This window comes from Schistocerca piceifrons, chromosome 5 (assembly GCF_021461385.2).
Source record: "Schistocerca piceifrons isolate TAMUIC-IGC-003096 chromosome 5, iqSchPice1.1, whole genome shotgun sequence".
Lineage (NCBI taxonomy): Eukaryota > Metazoa > Arthropoda > Insecta > Orthoptera > Acrididae > Schistocerca > Schistocerca piceifrons.
This window is the reverse complement of record NC_060142.1, coordinates 569,257,357-569,277,339: the sequence shown is the minus strand read 5'-3', so window position 1 is coordinate 569,277,339 and position 19,983 is coordinate 569,257,357. Positions and strand designations below refer to the sequence as shown.

Sequence of the window (19,983 nt, the reverse complement as noted above, 5' to 3'; positions counted from 1 at the left end):
CCAGGGATAGTTGTGGGAGAGAAGACAACAGTGAACTACTGCAGAAACTAAAATGAGATTCAGAATTTCTGTGGTAATTTCAATCTGCCAGTTCCACAAGAATCATTTAGGGATAAAAGGGGCGAATACACTGCTAACCACCACTGGCACTAGGGATGTGGGTGTTTTTCACTACTAAATTTTCAGGATGAGTATGTAGAACTTATACTGAATGTCACACTGTGCAATGCTTGATGTATGATACTGCACCATGTCATGACCAAATCTATTACTAAATGTTGTAACATTGCACAAACAGTACATGAGTGTTATTGCTGTCTTTAGTCCAAAGACTCATTTGACACAGTTCCACAAGCTAGCCCATTCTGTGCAAGCCTCTTCATCTCCGCACAGCTACTGCAACCTACATCCTTACTGTAGTCAAGATCTCCCTCTGCAATCTCAACCCCTTCCCCCTTAGTCCACCCAGTTCTTTTCCTTACCAAACTGACATTGCCTCACAGTGTATCCTATCGACAGTCCTCCTTTAGCCAATTTGTGCCAGAAATTTCTTTTTCCAATTGGATTTTCTACCATCTCATTAGCTATTCAATCTGCCCATTGACATTGATGTTTCACTTTCATATAAGGCTATACTCCAAATACCTTTAGAAAAGAGTTCCATTTGCATTCTGTTCACAATTTTCTCTCTTTCAGTAATTCTTTTCTTACTATTTATTCTCATTACTTCTGTCATTGTCAGTTATTTTTCTGTCCAAACAGAAAAACTCAGGTACCTTCAGTGTCTCACTCCATAGAGTAGTTCCCCCAACATCACCTTAATTTGAATACATTCCATTACCCTTGTTTTGCTTTTGTGGACTTTCATCTTGTACCCAGTGAAATTTTTGATACTTTCAGTTTACTCAGAAAATAACAAAATGTGTAGAAGTAAGTTGTTAAAACCAGGGTATGAGCACTACAACAGTTATGAGTAAACGTAAGGATATTACTAATCTATGGGACACAAAGAAACCAAACTACAAAACTTTACTTAAAAGTGATTTGATCCAAGTTGTGATGAATATTTGCACCTGTATAGAACAAATTACTGTGACATAAAAGCAGTTTATTTATAAGCAACAAGAAGACACATTACCTTCTCTCTTGCTTACAGCACAGATAAACGAAAAGGTCACAGAAGTTTATTAATAAACATACAAATATTTTTTGATGAGCTGACTGTAATTGTAATTCAGCATATTTGATATAACATTCTTTTACTATATCATACAGAAGCAGATAAATTGCCTTGAAGTTTTTTTTTTGGTATGATTGTCTTATAGACAGGTCTGAAGCAATGTAATAACCCAACTTACTTAACATAAGTTTGGTGTAAGTTTATCACTGCATTCCAGTTTCCAGCATTCAACAGTTTAATGGGACATGCTGCTTCATCAATGAAACTGAAGAGCATCATCCACCAAAATTACCTTTCACATCAGACAAATCACTCCAGTGAATAATATAAAAGAGCAAGAACAACAACTATGAACTATGTAGAATTACATATTCTAAGTAATGCGGTAAGACATTTTTCACACCAGTCAATTGTTCTGTAATCTGATTCAACTAGTTTTTCAACTGAGTTTTCAAATGTTGGGCTGAGGATTCTCCAGTTAATTTCCTTATTTTATTTTATGAGTATTGTCATAACATTTTATTAATTTTTATATACTTTTGTGACATAAAATGAATCACAGGCAGCTTCACACAAAATTATGTTACATCAGTTTTGTAACACAAAAATAGCAGAAACAGAACACACTGCAATCATACAAGAGTCACTTTTCTCTGCTATCACATTTGAAACAGTTGCTTTCTTGTCATCAGCTTATGTTAACCTTTGGAGTATGGCTGCATTCAGTATTCCTGCTTGCTTGAGTGTGACTGCATTGTCATCCAACTGCTTACTAGGAAACGTTGTCAGGAGAGAAAAAACTTGATGCTCATACTGAGGACGAGCTCTAGATACACAGGTTAAGGCAAACAATTATTAGCATACAAAGTAAAAACAGTTGACTTCCACTAACTGAAAGTTGAAGGGCTATCAGAAAAAGATCAATGATTTGAATGAAGTTTGGTCAAGGAGGAATCAGAAAAAGTATTTTTACCATTCATATTAACATTTGTTTTCATTTTGCAAATGGAAGGCAAATAAAATTTCCAAAAGTAAACAATTTATATGTATTATATAGACACACACACACACAAAGATGATGTGACTTACCAAACAAAAGCGCTGGCAGGTCGATAGACAAACAGACATACACACAAAATTCAAGTTTTCGCAAACGGTTGCTTCATCAGGAAAGAGGGAAAGACGAAAGGATGTGGGTTTTAAGGGAGAGGGTAAGGAGTCATTCCAATCCCGGGAGCGGAAAGACTTATTACCTTAGGGGGAAAAAAGGACAGGTATACACTCGCACACACACACATCCATCCGCACATACACAGACACAAGCAGACATTTGTAAAGGCATATATATATATATATATATATATATATATATATATATATATATATATATATATATATAAAAATAGAGGGAAACATTCCACGTGGGAAAAATTATATATAAAAACAAAGATGAGGTGACTTACCGAACGAAAGCGCTGGCAGGTCGATAGACACACAAACAAACACAAACATACACACAAAATTCAAGCTTTCGCAACAAACTGTTGCCTCATCAGGAAAGAGGGAAGGAGAGGGAAAGACGGAAGGAAGTGGGTTTTAAGGGTGAGGGTAAGGAGTCATTCCAATCCCGGGAGCGGAAAGACTTACCTTAGGGGGAGAAAAGGACGGGTATACACTCGCGCACACACACACATATCCATCCACACATACAGACACAAGCAGACATATTTAAAGACAAAGAGTTTGGGTAGAGATGTCAGTCGAGGCAGAAATGTAGAGGCAAAGAAGTTGTTGAAAGACAGGTGAGGTATGAGTGGCGGCAACTTGAAATTAGCGGAGATTGAGGCCTGGAGGATAACGAGAAGAGAGGATATACTGAAGGGCAAGTTCCCATCTCCGGAGTTCGGATAGGTTGGTGTTGGTGGGAAGTATCCAGATAACCCGGACGGTGTAACACTGTGCCAAGATGTGCTGGCTGTGCTCCAAGGCATGTTTAGCCACAGGGTGATCCTCATTACCAACAAACACTGTCTGCCTGTGTCCATTCATGCGAATGGACAGTTTGTTGCATGTCTCCCATCCTTCATCAAAGACACCAACCACTTCCTTGAACACCTGGAATCCTTACCCAATCTGTTACCCCCGGAAACCATCCTTGTAACCATTGATGCCACGTCCTTATACACAAATATTCCGCACGTCCAGGGCCTCGCTGCGATGGAGCATTTCCTTTCACGCCGATCACCTGCCACCCTACCTAAAACCTCTTTCCTCATTACCTTAGCCAGCTTCATCTTGACCCACAACTTCTTCACTTTTGAAGGCCAGACATACCAACAATTAAAGGGAACAAGGATGGCCCCCTCGTACGCCAACCTATTCATGGGTCGCTTAGAGGAAGCCTTCTTGGTTACCCAAGTCTGCCAACCCAAAGTTTGGTACAGATTTATTGATGACATCTTCATGATCTGGACTCACAGTGAAGAAGAACTCCAGAATTTCCTCTCCAACCTCAACTCCTTTGGTTCCATCAGATTCACCTGGTCCTACTCCAAATCCCATGCCACTTTCCTTGACGTTGACCTCCACCTGTCCAATGGCCAACTTCACACGTCCGTCCACATCAAACCCACCAACAAGCAACAGTACCTCCATTATGACAGCTGCCACCCATTCCACATCAAACGGTCCCTTCCCTACAGCCTAGGTCTTCGTGGCAAACGAATCTGCTCCAGTCCGGAATCCCTGAATCATTACACAAACAACCTGACAACAGCTTTCGCATCCCGCAACTACCCTCCCGACCTGGTACAGAAGCAAATAACCAGAGCCACTTCCTCATCCCCTCAAACCCAGAATCCCCCACAGAAGAACCACAAAAGTGCCCCACTTGTGACAGGATACTTTCCGGGACTGGACCAGACTCTGAATGTGGCTCTCCAGCAGGGATACGACTTCCTCAAATCATGCCCTGAAATGAGATCCATCCTTCATGAAATCCTCCCCACTCCGCCAAGAGTGTCTTTCCGCCGTCCACCTAACCTTCGTAACCTGTTAGTTCATCCCTATGAAATCCCCAAATCACCTTCCCTACCCTCTGGCTCCTATCCTTGTAACCGCCCCCGATGCAAAACCTGTCCCATGCACCCTCCCACCACCACCTACTCCAGTCCTGTAACCCGGAAGGTGTACACGATCAAAGGCAGAGCCAAGTGTGAAAGCACCCACGTGATTTACCAACTGACCTGCCTACACTGCGATGCATTCTATGTGGGAATGACCAGCAACAAACTGTCCATTCGCATGAATGGACACAGGCAGACAGTGTTTGTTGGTAATGAGGATCACCCTGTGGCTAAACATGCCTTGGTGCACAGCCAGCACATCTTGGCACAGTGTTACACCGTCCGGGTTATCTGGATACTTGCCACCAACACCAACCTATACGAACTCCGGAGATGAGAACTTGCCCTTCAGTATATCCTCTCTTCTGGTTATCCTCCAGGCCTCAATCTCCGCTAATTTCAAGTTGCCGCCACTCATACCTCACCTGTCTTTCAACAACTTCTTTGCCTCTACACTTCTGCCTCGACTGACATCTCTACCCAAACTCTTTGTTTTTAAATATGTCTGCTTGTGTCTGTGTGTGTGTGTGTGTGTGTGTGTGCGTGTGCGAGTGTATACCTGTCCTTTTTTCCCCCTAAGGTAAGTCTTTCCGCTCCCGGGATTGGAATGACTCCTTACCCTCACCCTTAAAACCCACTTCCTTCCGTCTTTCCCTCTCCTTCCCTCTTTCCTGATGAGGCAACAGTTTGCTGCGAAAGCTTGAATTTTGTGTGTATGTTTGTGTGTCTATCGACCTGCCAGTGCTTTCGTTCGGTAAGTCACCTCATCTTTGTTTTTATATATATATATATATATATATATATATATATATATATATATATATATATATATATATATATATATATATAATAGAGGGAAACATTCCACATGGGAAAAATATATCTAAAAACAAAGATGATGAGACTTACCAAACAAAAGCGCTGGCAGGTCGATAGACACACAAACATACACACAAAATTCAAGCTTTCGCAACAAACAGCTGCTTCATCAGGAAAGAGGGAAGGAGAGGGAAAGACGAAAGGATGTGGGTTTTAAGGGTAACACCAACCTGTCAGAACTCCGGAGACGAGAACTTGCCCTTCAGTATATCCTCTCTTCTCGTTATCCGCCAGGCCTCAACCTCCGCTAATTTCAAGTTGCCGCCGCTCATACCTCACCTGTCTTTCAACAACATCTTTGCCTCTTTACTTCTGCCTCGACTGACATCTCTGCCCAAACTCTTTGCCTTTACAAATGTCTGCTTGTGTCTGTGTACGTGCGGGTGGATGTGTGTGTGTGTGTGTGTGTGTGTGTGTGTGTGTGTGTGCGCGCGCGAGTGTATACCTGTCCTTTTTTCCCCCTAAGGTAAGTCTTTCCGCTCCCAGGATTGGAATGACTCCCTACCCTCTCCCTTAAAACCCACATCCTTTCGTCTTTCCCTCTCCTTCCCTCTTTCCTGATGAAGCAACCGTTTGTTGCGAAAGCGGGACTGGAATGACTCCTTACCCTCTCCCTTAAAACCCACATCCTCTCGTCTTTCCCTCTCCTTCCCTCTTTCCTGATGAAGCAACCATTGGTTGCGAAAGCTTGAATTGTGTGTGTATGTTTGTGTGTCTATCAACCTGCCAGCGCTTTTGTTTGGTAAGTCACATCATCTTTGTTTTTAGATATATTTTTCCCACGTGGCATGTTTCCATATATATATATATATATTTTTCATACGATGGCCTTCGGCTTTGTGTCTGAGAAGGACTTTGAGGTTTTTATTCTATTGAGGTTATAACATCTTACCCTAAGATTTATATATATATATATATATATAATAGAGGGAAGGAGAGCGAAAGACGAAAGGATGTGGGTTTTAAGGGAGAGGGTAAGGAGTCATTCCAATCCCGGGAGCGGAAAGACTTACCTTAGGGGGAAAAAAGGACGGGTATACACTCGCACACACACACATATATCCATCCACACATATACAGACACAAGCAGACATATTTAAAGACAAAGAGTTAGTGCAGAGGCAAAGATGATGTTGAATGACAGGTGAGGTATGAGTGGCGGCAACTTGAAATTAGCGGAGATTGAGGCCTGGTGGGTAACTGGAAGAGAGGATATATTGAAGAGCAAGTTCCCATCTCCGGAGTTCGGATAGGTTGGTGTTGGTGGCAAGTATCCAGATAACCCGGACAGTGTAACACTGAGCCAAGATGTGCTGGCTGTGCACCAAGGCATGTTTAGCCACAGGGTGATCCTCATTACCAACAAACACTGTCTGCCTGTGTCCATTCATGCGAATGGACAGTTTGTTGCTGGTCATTCCCACATAGAATGCATCACAGTGTAGGCAGGTCAGTTGGTAAATCACGTGAGTGCTTTCACACGTGGCTCTGCCTTTGATCATGTACACCTTCCGGGTTACAGGACTGGAGTAGGTGGTGGTGGGAGGGTGCATGGGACAGGTTTTGCATCGGGGGCGGTTACAAGGATAGGAGCCAGAGGGTAGGGAAGGTGGTTTGGGGATTTCATAGGGATGAACTAACAGGTTACGAAGGTTAGGTGGACGGCGGAAAGACACTCTTGGCGGGGTGGGGAGGATTTCATGAAGGATGGATCTCATTTCAGGGCAGGATTTGAGGAAGTCGTACCCCTGCTGGAGAGCCACATTCAGAGTCTGGTCCAGTCCCGGAAAGTATCCTGTCACAAGTGTGTGTATGTATGTGTCTGTTTGTGTTTCTATCGACCTGCCAGCGCTTTCGTATGGTAAGTCACATCATCTTTGTTTTTAAATATATCTTTCCCGTGTGGAAAACATTTCTTTCTGCTTCAGTAATTTCCAGCATGTTTGGTCGTTGTGACCAAAACTGAAAATATATCACTGTCTACTTCCATTCCAAGGGTTTATATGTGCAACTTTTCCAATGATGACTGTCACAAATGGAGTTGGATCTGCTTCTTTAACTTCATTCTTGTCTCCCAAAAAAGCCAAAATTTAGTCAGTCAAGGCACTGCACCATAGGGCAACAGGACCATCAAAATGCATGAACTCCTCAAACGTCACTCCAAAGTCAGGAAAAAAGCTTCAGTTTTTATGGGACACCTTGACAAATACACGTTTTTTTGAAACAGTTCAAAATCGGCACCAGGGTAACATTCTTCCATTCTTTATCATTGCCAGAATAGGCATCTGACCTCCTTCAATGCTATCCAACACAATCACTTCTTTGTGGTCTGAAGTTTAATATTATCCAGAGGTGATGGGTTACTCTGAGCTGCATAACTGTCCAGAAAAAGCAAGATTTTTCACATCTTTGCCCAAACTTAGCAGCCCCTTCTTGAACAATTCTGTAGTCACCCAAATCTTTTTGTTGGAGCAGTAAAACAAAATATATATTCTATAACAATGAAAATAATGAATAACTGACAATATAATGTAAGTGGATAGATAAAAATCTTCTCACTAAGTGGCAACATAGGGGGAGAGAGGGCGGGACAGGACACAGGACGACCCCCCCCCCCCCCACACACACACAAAGGTTTAACTTTTACAAGCTTTCGGAGCTAGTGGCTCCTTCTTCTGATAGAATAGTTGAAGGGGAAGCAAGAGGGGTGAAGGAAAAGGACTGGAGAGATTTAGGTAAAGGAGCAAAGTTCAGAAAAGTCACCCAGAACCCCTGTCAGAGGAGACTTACTGGACAGAATGGTCTTTCCTTCTCATCCCATCCAGTAAGTCTCCCCTGACAGGGGGTTTTGGTTGACTTTTGTGAACTGCACCCTTTCTCTAAATCTCTCTGGTCCTTTTCCTTCGCCCCTCTTCCTTCCCCCTCAACTCTTCTGCCAGAAGAAGGAGCCACTGGCTAGATTTTTTATCTATCCATTATATCGACAAAATATGATCTGATATTCTTGAAACAGCTAGGATTAGCAGCTTTCACTATCAGAATAGATTTTTGTTTAATTATTTCACCACTACATTTTCGCTGATGTGGACGTGCACAGTGATTGTTTCAAAAATAATTTATTCTCTGACACAATCACAATAATTTTAAATGGACAGTCCAGTTTTGGCTAGCAAACACACGGTATGGTTCAACCCCACAACAGTGGAAACCGCACTGCCAAGGCTGTTTCAACTATGCTGCAGAAGTTTCACTGGGAAGTCTTTACATGTCCCCCATACAGTCCCAATCTCTTCCCATGTCATTTCCATATTTTTGGTGTCCTAAAGAAAGACATTCACAGCTATTGATTTTGTTCTGATTAAGAGGTGCACATGCCTGCATACAATTATGGTTCCATAGGCAACTGTACACATTTTTGCACAAAGACATTGAGCATCTTGTCTCATAGTGGGTAGGATAAATGTATTAGCAGTTATGGCAATTATTTTGAAATAAGAAACAGTTTGCTTGCTTTTTTCCATCTATCTCATTTTCATTGTTTGCCCCCTATAGGTACTTCATGTGTGGCAGAAATGTAAGTTTTAATTGAATGTAAGGAATGGGATTGTAAAGTACAAAGGAAAAGATTAAAATATATGAACTTGGTTTTCTCTGCAGAAAACAAGAAATCAGTTTTATTTACTCATTCCTCAAGTCTCTTGGAAATGGAAGAGGATGTAGATGAAGATGAAATGGGAGATACGATACTGCGTGAAGAGTTTGACAGAGCACTGAAAGACCTGAGTCAAAACAAGGCCCCCGGAGTAGACAACATTCCATTGGAACTATTGACGGCCTTGGGAGAGCCAGTCCTGACAAAACTCTACCATCTGGTGAGCAAGATGTATGAGACAGGCGAAATACCCTCAGACTTCAAGAAGAATATAATAATTCCAATCCCAAAGAAAGCAGGTGTTGACAGATGTGAAAATTACCGAACAATCAGTTTAATAAGCCACAGTTGCAAAATACTAACACGAATTCTTTACAGACGAATGGAAAAACTAGTAGAAGCCGACCTCGGGGAAGATCAGTTTGGATTCCGTACAAATACTGGAACACGTGAAGCAATACTGATCTTACAACTTATCTCAGAAGAAAGATTAAGGAAGGACAAACCTACATTTCTAGCATTTGTAGACTTGGAGAAAGCTTTTGACAATGTTGACTGGAATACTCTCTTTCAAATTCTGAAGGTGGCAGGGGTAAAATACATGGAGCGAAAGGCTATTTACAATTTGTACAGAAACCAGGTGGCAGTTATAAGAGTCGAGGGACATGAAAGGGAAGCGGTGGTTGGGAAGGGAGTAAGACAGGGTTGTAGCCTCTCCCCGACGTTATTCAATCTGTATATTGAGCAAGCAGTAAAGGAAACAAAAGAAAAATTTGGAGTAGGTATTAAAATCCATGGAGAAGAAATAAAAACTTTGAGGTTCGCCGATGACATTGTAATTCTGTCAGAGACAGCAAAGGACTTGGAAGAGCAGTTGAACGGAATGGATGGTGTCTTGAAGGGGAAGGACAAACCTACGTTTCTAGCGTTTGTAGACTTGGAGAAAGCTTTTGACAATGTTGACTGGAATACTCTCTTTCAAATTCTAAAGGTGGCAGGGATAAAATACAGGGAGCGAAAGGCTATTTACAATTTGTACAGAAACCAGGTGGCAGTTATAAGAGTCGAGGGACATGAAAGGGAAGCAGTGGTTGGGAAGGGAGTAAGACAGGGTTGTAGCCTCTCCCCGATGTTATTCAATCTGTATATTGAGCAAGCAGTAAAGGAAACAAAAGAAAAATTTGGAGTAGGTATTAAAAATCCACGGAGAAGAAATAAAAACTTTGAGGTTCGCCGATGACATTGTAATTCTGTCAGAGACAGCAAAGGACTTGGAAGAGCAGTTGAACGGAATGGATGGTGTCTTGAAGGGAGGATATAAGATGAACATCAACAAAATCAAAATGAGGATAATGGAATGTAGTCGAATTAAGTCGGGTGATGTTGAGGGTATTAGATTAGGAAATGAGACACTTAAAGTAGTAAAGGAGTTTTGCTATTTGGGGAGCAAAATAACTGATGATGGTCGAAGTAGAGAGGATATAAAATGTAGACTGGCAATGGCAAGGAAAGCGTTTCTGAAGAAGAGAAATTTGTTAACATCGAGTATAGATTTAAATGTCAGGAAGTCATTTCTGAAAGTATTTGTATGGAGTGTAGCCATGTATGGAAGTGAAACATGGACGGTAAATAGTTTGGACAAGAAGAGAATAGAAGCTTTAGAAATGTGGTGCTACAGAAGAATGCTGAAGATTAGATGGGTAGATCACATAACTAATGAGGAAGTATTGAATAGGATTGGGGAGAAGAGAAGTTTGTGGCACAACTTGACCAGAAGAAGGGATCGGTTGGTAGGACATGTTCTGAGGCATCAAGGGATCACCAATTTAGTATTGGATGGAGGGTAAAAATCGTAGGGGGAGACCAAGAGATGAATACACTAAGCAGATTCAGAAGGATGTAGGTTGCAGTAGGTACTGAGAGATGAAGAAGCTTGCACAGGCTAGAGTAGCATGGAGAGCTGCATCAAACCAGTCTCAGGACTGAAGACCACAACAACAACAACTTGAGAGTCAGCTGAAACTGATTGCAAATTGTTTCAAGACAGACAGAATGAGAAGAAATTGTCCCCATACAAATATCACCCAACAGAACTCTTTACTGTGGGGAAAGCGCTATTAAATGCAAGTAAAAAAAAAAAATTAAAACAAAGTATTTCGTCCAAGGTCACCATTTTAACAAATAAAACAATCTGAGAAGATTATTCTGATGGTATCTACATTATTACTCGGTTATATCAATTGCACAACTACGTTACTTGCTGACTCTTGACCTATGTTACCCTATGTTAGTATATCATAGGGACAGTTGTGAGGAAAGTAACATCACTGAAAGTTTCAGGGTAAGGTCCAAAACATACTTTTGCTCATTAAAAGTAACACAACAACATGTGTAATACTTGAGGCAGTAAACTGGCTGCAGTGTGAAATAAATAACAGTGAAATATTAAATTCTGTATAGAATATTACTTCACCATTACTCTGCACACCAATTTTGGTGGGTGCTTATTGCCACGAAAAACAAATGTCTTAACACAATAAATGCAGAGTCAAAATGTAGTATAACAGGGGTGAAGACGAGAAATGTTTCTATCATCCACTCCAACATATTTTCCAGAAATATGTTCTGCAGGAGTTGGTTCTGCTGGTAATAAACCAGCCCAAACTTTTTAGTTGGTGACTATAGCGAGAGGAAACAGAAGCCAAAGGGCTATTTATCATAACTGATGACTGGTGTTGAATGAAAAGCTAAGAAAGGTAGAAAGATACTTTTGCTTAGCAAGTATGAAAAAGAAATGATTAGAAACTACCTGTTTAATAGCAGGTAAGCATTGCAAGTTGTATGCTGGATAAGTTTGTTTTGCATAAAATAGTCTGTTTCTTTGGGATGGGGAGGGCTGGATTGGGGGCACCAATAACAGCTCAATAACAATATTAAAAAGTGACTACATAATTAATCAGAGCTGCATGGCAGATTTTTAAAAAAATAGTAATTAATGATGACGATGATAATAATAATAATAATAAATCATCACCATTCATCCCCATTACGGTCGGGGGAAGGCAATGGCAAACCACCTCCACTAGGACCTCGCCTAGTACGGCGGCTTGGGTCTCCAGCGTCATTCCCCTACGCTCTGTAAAGGAGTATGGGACTTCATCATCATCATCATCATCATCATCATCATCATCATCATCATCATCATCATCAATAATAAATCTTGATAAGTGTGAGTAGGACTCTCAGAACAAGGTGAAGTATGCTCACTATTTTTATTTACTTAAATTTGGCATATTTCATAACAGTACCTTTTCCGTAAAATGTTTACAAGGCGATATTTGTCTTGGCTTCAGTTGTCTAGTGGAAGTATGATTCCACAATGCAGTTTCGTCGGCTGCAGAAATGACCTGGTTCAATGCGTTTGCCTCATTTTTGGTGCTTCAAATATAGTCTGTCGGTAAACTGAAGAGCGAGCGAGCGAGTCCCCACTCTGCCTACCCTGCTACGTCACAGGGCGCTTCTACAGGCTGTTTCACAACGTAGTGCCAGCCCTGCCGTGGCGCGCACTTCAAACCTGTGGTGAAGCCGTGTACAGATACGTCACGGCTGCGTTTATTTTTAGACAAATGCATTAAGACCAAAAGGAAAACAAATTCGTCCGAAACACATTATAGATTAAATAATACTAACATCAGAACGTAAGTGAGGATTCTACTACAAACATAGAACCAAATGCCTGTTCATGTGAATGTATGTTCCTCTATTGCTATTCGTAAAACGAACCCGATATAATGCAATCAGTCTGTAGAATTTAAGGCTTGTTCTTATTTTGTGTGCCGGCCGGAGTGGCCACGCGGTTCTAGGCGCTACAATCTGGAGCCGCATGACCGCTACGGTCGCAAGTTCGAATCCTGCCACGGGCATGGATGTGTGTGATGTCCTTAGGTTAGTTAGGTTTAAGTAGTTCTAAGTTCTAGGGGACTGATGACCACAGCAGTTAAGTCCCATAGTGCTCAGAGCCATTTGAACCATCTTATTTTGTGTTTCTACTAAAAGGCAGAAGTTTTCTTTGAAGGACTGCATTGAAACTTAACAATTCTTGCAACACGAAGAGTGTTTAAAAACTAAGCAAAATTTATAATTTTGTGGGTTGTATTAGTCTGATTTGCACTACTTTTTTGTCACTGTCTTCGTAAGCATGCCTCAAAAGTATGTGTGCAATGTTACGCCTATTGGGTGTTTACTCTGTTGTCCTCTGTCAGAAATGTTACATGTGTTTTGGTAGCATAAAAATAAAGAAGAGAATCTGTATTAATTTTTGTTATAAGAATGGAATAAAGTGTATGAAATTTTTAGAAATGGTAAATATTACTTTTGATGAGTCTGTTATGAGTAAACCAAGGGAATACAAGTGGTATAAACATTTCAAAGCAGACCTTAAAGGACAACGATTTTACAAGCGTGGATGAGATTAAAAATGCACAGTTAAGAGACCTATCAACTATCCCAAAGGAACAGTTCCTAAAGTGTTCCGAGAATTGGAAAATGCACTGGCATAATTGTATACTATGTAATGAGGAATATTTTGAAGAGCATTAACAAATAAAGTTCTCACCAAAAAATAAAAATTAATATGTGAACCCACCTCGTATGTCAAGCTTTTTGCTTAGAAGTCCAGAATCTGTGTACATGTTTCGAAGCAAATTTCAGCAGTGTTTAGAATAGCTATTGCACACATGTTTTAAGCAATATGTCTTCTTTGAATCAGGTGAATAGTGACCGAGACAGAGATTTAGTGTTCCATAAGCATCAAATGTTTAACGTGATTTTGAAACTGTCTATAACGATGGGTTTCCTCCCAGAATTATTAGTTTTCCTTCGTGGCGATTCCAGTAAACCGTGCGGCTTATTTTCGCGTTCCTTCCTTATGCGTCCTACCCTTTGATTGGAACTGGTAATATTAGCAACAGTTCGTTTTCGGTCGCCTCTTTAATACACGACCTAATAACATTAGAGACGATCGAACGCTCGTTACTCCGCAAATACCTCCACTTCTTCATACTCTGCACATTTTCTTGCAATGCTAGACGATTATACATCACTTCCGGATATCAAAGTACATCAGTAAGTATACAAAGTTAACTCACCGACACTGGCAACTAAGATCCCACGAACAGAAACGACGTATATCACTGCACGCCAATCTACACTGCTAGACAGGTAACGGGCAACAGATTTTGGGTGCCCCTGTAGGCCGGTGGCAGCGTTCTTCTGGGAAAGGCCACTTCCCCCACCAAAGGTGCTGCTCGCTCTTGAGTTTACAGACAGACTATACCGTTTATTCAAATGTGATTTCTTCTTAAAATTTATATAAAAAAATAGTAACATAATTCATTTTTTCTGTTCACTAACAAATATTTATAACGGCGACCTGCACATTGTTTTACCGTCAACACACACCAAGAGTTCACTGCCGACTGACTACAGTCAAAGACGACTCCAGCGTCAAAGACATTTTACACAACACACAAGCTTCCACTTGTAATCAGTCTCTTTGATATTCTTCATCACATTTACTAATAGTAATCAATATGCTTTCACTCTCAAAAATATAAGTAAATTAGCATATAATAAGGCAAATACAATAAAAAAATTCTGACAAAAATATAAGAAAACATTTACAATTTGGTATCGACAAATCCGGTAGAAAATAACACATCTCCCAGATCCATTACAAAGGGTTCCATAAAAAAATTACTTACTTATACAGGTAGTCACCAATCCTGGGAATCGTAAATCTCAATAATTTTTGCTTGTTATCATTACCAATAGTGGTGAAATATCTGTCCCAGGAATTAAAACACTTTCGAGAATGACGAAAAAAATATTTTTTTGTGTGATATAATTACAAATTAACAACTGCTGGATTTTTTCCTTTACTTGTACTGAGAAGCCTTGCTTTTTAACAAACTTCGCAATTTTAGGGCAACAGGAACTACCCTGTAGGTTTTTGTGAATGTGTGTGTGTGTGTGTGTGTGTGTGTGTGTGTGTGTGTGTGTGTGTGTGTGTCCATCATAGGAAGTTTAAAAATTATTGAGCATGCATTTAATAGCCACAATTAATGAGTAACAGTTGGCTAGTTCTGTCATATAACTATCTGAGATTAATGTGAAGTATGAAGACAAAGTGTCACAGAGGCTCACTTGTAAGTAAAGAGAATGTGTTTTTTAATTTATTTGGTGGATGAAAAGCTACTATTTATCCATGAAAGAGACTGATAGTACAACAACTGACTGGTCCTACAATGCTGGGCAAGTGTGGGGGATCTATACCAGGCTGAAATGATATGATAAATTGTCCGTTAACAATGGATGGTGTGAAAGATTAAAAACTTCTTGCTGTGGTGAGAGAGAATAACAGAAATGCTGAAAAATGAAAACTGCCACACATTCTAACAAAGGCACTGAAAAAATTTAAGATCTGGCTTTCATGGAAGAAACTAAAAATATTATTATTTCGCTACTACAGAGTATGTGAAGATAGATTAATAAAAGCTTGTGCAATCGTAGTAACAAATTATCTTCAATTACCGCATCAGTGAATATACAGAAAAAATCTTAACATAAAGTACAAAAATCTATCCACACATGTGGGTCTAGATCACCTGATAAAATGTTGTGTTAGAGTGTGACTTTGTACTGAGCACTGTAATATTTAGAATTTTGTCCACATATATCTGGTTTTTAACTGCTATTTTTCTCCTAAAGTAAGCCTGTTGTCTTTGATAAAGCTGAGGTCCAGCGGATTTGCAGCAAGCACTCAAAGTTACAAAAATCTACTTTGTCTATTTCTACTGCTCTTTTCTTATACCAGATTATCCTGTAAAACAAACTTAGAAAAGTTGGCTGGCACAGTACAAATTATATTCCACAAAGCAGTCCACTGAAACAAGAAATCAAATAACAGAGGATCATTGGTAAAGGATACGTGATGATATACCTCCGCACATCACCAATTGTGTGAGAGTGGTTGAACTGCCCAACAAGTCGTGATCCATCTGCCAGCCTTATCTGAACTGTAGTAGTCGGCAGGGACTGATCTACAGCAATAACTGCTTTTGCCTGTTCTTCATTAGCTTCCCGGTCCTTCTCATCCATTGGTTTTGTTATTCCGATAGTTGCAGGAGATGGACTGCAATCACCGGCAGTATTGCTGATGTAGCACCAGGGAGAGGCAAGCATGGGGCAGGCACCACACACAATTAACACAAACCGGGGAAACAACATTTAAAACTCAAATACAGTAGTAAATGCCCACAAGGATAAAACTATTAGTGTTTCATGGCACCCAACATTAGTACATTATTAAAAATACCAAGGAATTAATTATTTGCTAATATATTTATAAATTAACAGTCATAACACACTAGATTTTAAATGAAGTGAACAAAGAAACACCCAAAAAATGTGTCTGTCATTCTGTTATGCCACCTATAAATTAATCTCTAATTAGCAAAACTCATGAACTTACTTCTAGAGGGAATATTTCCAACTACCATATTGGAACCATGGCAGGTGAACTGTTGTTGCTCCAAACGTATCTTCAGACTGAATGATAGTGTGCAGAAGAAAAGATAAATACTGTAAATTACAATAAACTGCTGAATTTGGTTCCTAATTATATGATAGTACTTTCTTCCCAAGCATTTTTATTGTAATATACAGGGTGGGTACAATTAAACTGGGCTTATACATCGCAGGACACTGAAACATCATAGGTACGTTCATTAATCAGTGCGCTCGCAGAGTGTGCTGAAAAAATAATAATTCCATTTTCTGTCACAAGGTGAAAATATGGTGTTGTAAGCAGTCACAATGTGGAATGTTTCCTGTTTTGACGTAAGTATCCTGTTTGTCACTTGGTGATGCATGTTGATTTCTCTTGTGAAGTGACTGTTGGTGTAAAGGCTTAAGATGGTTGAAGTTTTCCACACGAAATGCAATGGCTATTGACGACTGTGCCCTGCTGGTAAAGTAGTTGTATCAGAATGGCAGCAATAGCAGTTCTGCATTGCAGTAATATTGCTGACACAAACAACTGTAAAGAGGCCCATGTCAATCAACAGACTACAGACTATGATCAAGAAAGTTGAAGAAACAGACAAATAAGATGGTGCTGTAGGGAAAGAGAGGTATCCATTCCCATGGCAGTTGTAGCTATAGCTGACCATGCAGCACATGCCTAAAATTCTGCAGCCAGTGCTCGAGTTATGTCATAGGAATCGTCTCTCCTCTGGTGAACTGTGCAAAAGATTTTTCACCACATTTTACACTGCTATCCCCAAAAGATTCAGAATGTGCAGCAAATAAAAACCCCAAAATAGGTGACATGAACGAAGATAACTGCTCCCTACTGGGTTCTACTCTGCCACATGTTGTGCAGGAACATCCACTGCACTCTGCTTCTGTGTGGTGCGGTGTGGTTTCACAAGCTCCTTTATTATCGGTCCAATTTGCTTCAAGGAGATGACACCTTGTGAGGCTCTAGGTGCACAGTAACATCTGCACATTATAAGGACGTCCTCGTGCAACATGTCATTCCAGTTTTGCACTAATTCAACTGTGTCAACACCATTATTTTTAAACAATATGGGCCAAGATCACGTATCAGTTGCAAGGTCAAGGATCTGCTTTGAGAAACATCCAGTAATGACCACATCACCTCTAGGTAATTTCAAGATGTGCGGCCTTCCAGATCCTACAACCTAAATCCATGTGACTTCCAATTGTGGGGCTATCTGAAAGATCGTGTCTATCAGGCATGTATCCAGACTTTCCTTGATCTGAAGTGGAGCTTACAATGACACGTCACTCTGATTACACCAGATATGCTGCGAGTAACTGACGACCATTGCCGTGTTACAGATACAGCATGTTGCTGAGTCGAGAGATCATACTGAACACTGTGACCTTATTCTAATAAACATGCCACACCTACCCTAATCATGTGTGTGTTTGTTCCTCTCCTTTTCCTGCATCCACACCATATTCTGACTGCTTACAGTGCCATATTTTCAACTGGTGGGAGAAAGTGGAACTATTATTTTTTCAACATACTCCGCAAGGGCACCGATTAAGGAACACAGCTACAATATTTCACCATTCTACGATGTATACCGTCCACACTGCATCAGTTTAATTACAACCATCAGGTATCAAAAAAATTGATGAAACATCTTCAATTAAACTGACACTTGTTCAAATAAATAAAAAATTCCTAATATCTGACCACAAAAAGTGCAAACAATTAGCAAAAGAGAATATATGTAGACAAATAATCCATTCTTCCTCGAATTGTACATCTTCACAGTGTCATTTTATTGAGCATCTTAGAATGGTGAAGATTACAGTGACTGTACTGCAGTGTACCCTAAGGAATGTTAACCATACTGAATTACTGAAAAACTGAAATGGGGTTCTTCACATCAACTTTACCACAAATGGGTCACTGTATTAATGACATGAACACTTCGCAAGAAATGTACAACCACAGTTTGTTATTTTTACATTAGTACTATCAAAATATTCCATAAGGTTCTGGAATTGCGGCCAGATGACATCAACTTCTTGGCACGATATTTCTGCTGACAACCATCTACCCATTTTCAGGCGAGTGTTTTTTACCGGAGATTGCTAGTTCACATTGCTAACTTCATACCAATGACTGGCATGGCGATACATGCACAAAGGCAGCTGCTACACAAGCAACTTCTGTTGAGTTTTGCACCATCCTGGAAGACTTGTCCATCTATGGCTCACAGACACAAGCGTAGTGGTGATACTACATGCACTCTGTCAGAATGTGGGCTCAGAGAGTTAAAATTCAGATGACAAATTAATAAAATTAACTGTTGTTAGACATGTCCTTAGTCATAAAATGTTTTCTTTCTGAAGATATTAAAGAAATCACCAGGTCCCACACCTTATACAGTTGAAAACTGCCATCATGATTAATCAGATCTTCCACCAAACGTATTTACACCGATTCCTTAATAACTGAATCCCAGAAAGATTTCATTGAGGACAAGATTTCTGTGGAAGAATAACCCAGGAATGTCCCATGGAAATACAATGCTCGGCTATGGCTGACTTAATCAATTATGAAAGGCGAGAAGTGTGGCGATCATTTTCAATGCACCTTCCATGCACTGTGCGCGTTGTCTGACCAATGTAGGTTTTGCCACACTGACAAAGTATTTTGTTCAGCCACTCACAATCTCAGGTCATTCTTTACTGAACCGCAAAGAGCCCAAGTCTTTGTAGGTGAGTGGAAGATTACTTTGACATGACATTTACTTAAGATTCTGCTAATTTTGATGAAATATTGCCTGCATATGAGAGGAATGCCCTGGACTGGACCCTTTTATTTGCACATGTGGACTGCTCCCAACCTGCCATCACACTCCTGGAAATGGGTTAACAGTGTGACCTGTGCAAAGTCAGACTGGACCTATAAGAAGTCTGGTTTGTTACAATTGAAAAGACTGAAAAAAGAAAGTTACCAGGTCACAGAAGACACACTTAGGGTTTTTTTTCACAAAATCCAGCTAATTACAGTGAATACACTTTTTTTGAAAACCAAGGAGACAAAAAACATCCAGAAAAAAAACAAGAGGGTGCCAAACTGATGATAAAAGCCTTTGTTCAACATACAGCAACAATGCACTTTCGGATTGCAAAACGCTAGCATTAGTAATTATGAAATTTAAGTGAACATGTATCTACAAAAACGATTGTATAAGGCGATTGTTGTTGTTGCGTACTTCAGTCCTAAGGCTGGTTTGATGCAGCTCTCCATGCTTCTCTATACTGTGCAAGCCTCTTCATCTCCAAATAACTACTACAATCTAGATCCTTCTGAATCTGCTTACTGTATTAATCTCTTGATCTCCTCCTATGATTTTTACCCCGCCCCCCTCCAATGTCCCTCCAGTACTAAACTGATGATCCCATGAGCTCTCTGAATGTGACCTATCAACTTATCCCTTCTCCTAGTCGGGCTGTGCCACAAATTTCTTTTCTGCCCAATTCTATTCAGAATCTCGTTCGTTACACGATCTACCCATCTAATACTCAGCAATCTTCTG

General features: G+C 40.2%; 1 protein-coding gene across 2 annotated transcripts in view; it reads right to left on the bottom strand.

Annotated features, from left to right (window-relative positions):
* Positions 1-1,087: 1,087 nt before the first annotated feature.
* LOC124797934 (NSFL1 cofactor p47) overlaps positions 1,088-19,983 on the bottom strand; it is a 76,000-nt gene continuing 57,104 nt past the window's right edge. Inside the window, exons 7-8 of one of the 2 annotated variants that reach the window (XM_047261069.1) lie at positions 15,825-16,049; positions 1,088-2,006 (exon numbers count right to left, since the gene is read on the bottom strand). In XM_047261069.1, the coding sequence (XP_047117025.1) occupies positions 1,874-2,006; positions 15,825-16,049 (358 nt within the window). In that variant the 3' untranslated portion in view covers positions 1,088-1,873. The remainder of the gene's footprint in view (positions 2,007-15,824; positions 16,050-19,983) is intronic. The other variant, XM_047261070.1, reaches the window with a different exon arrangement.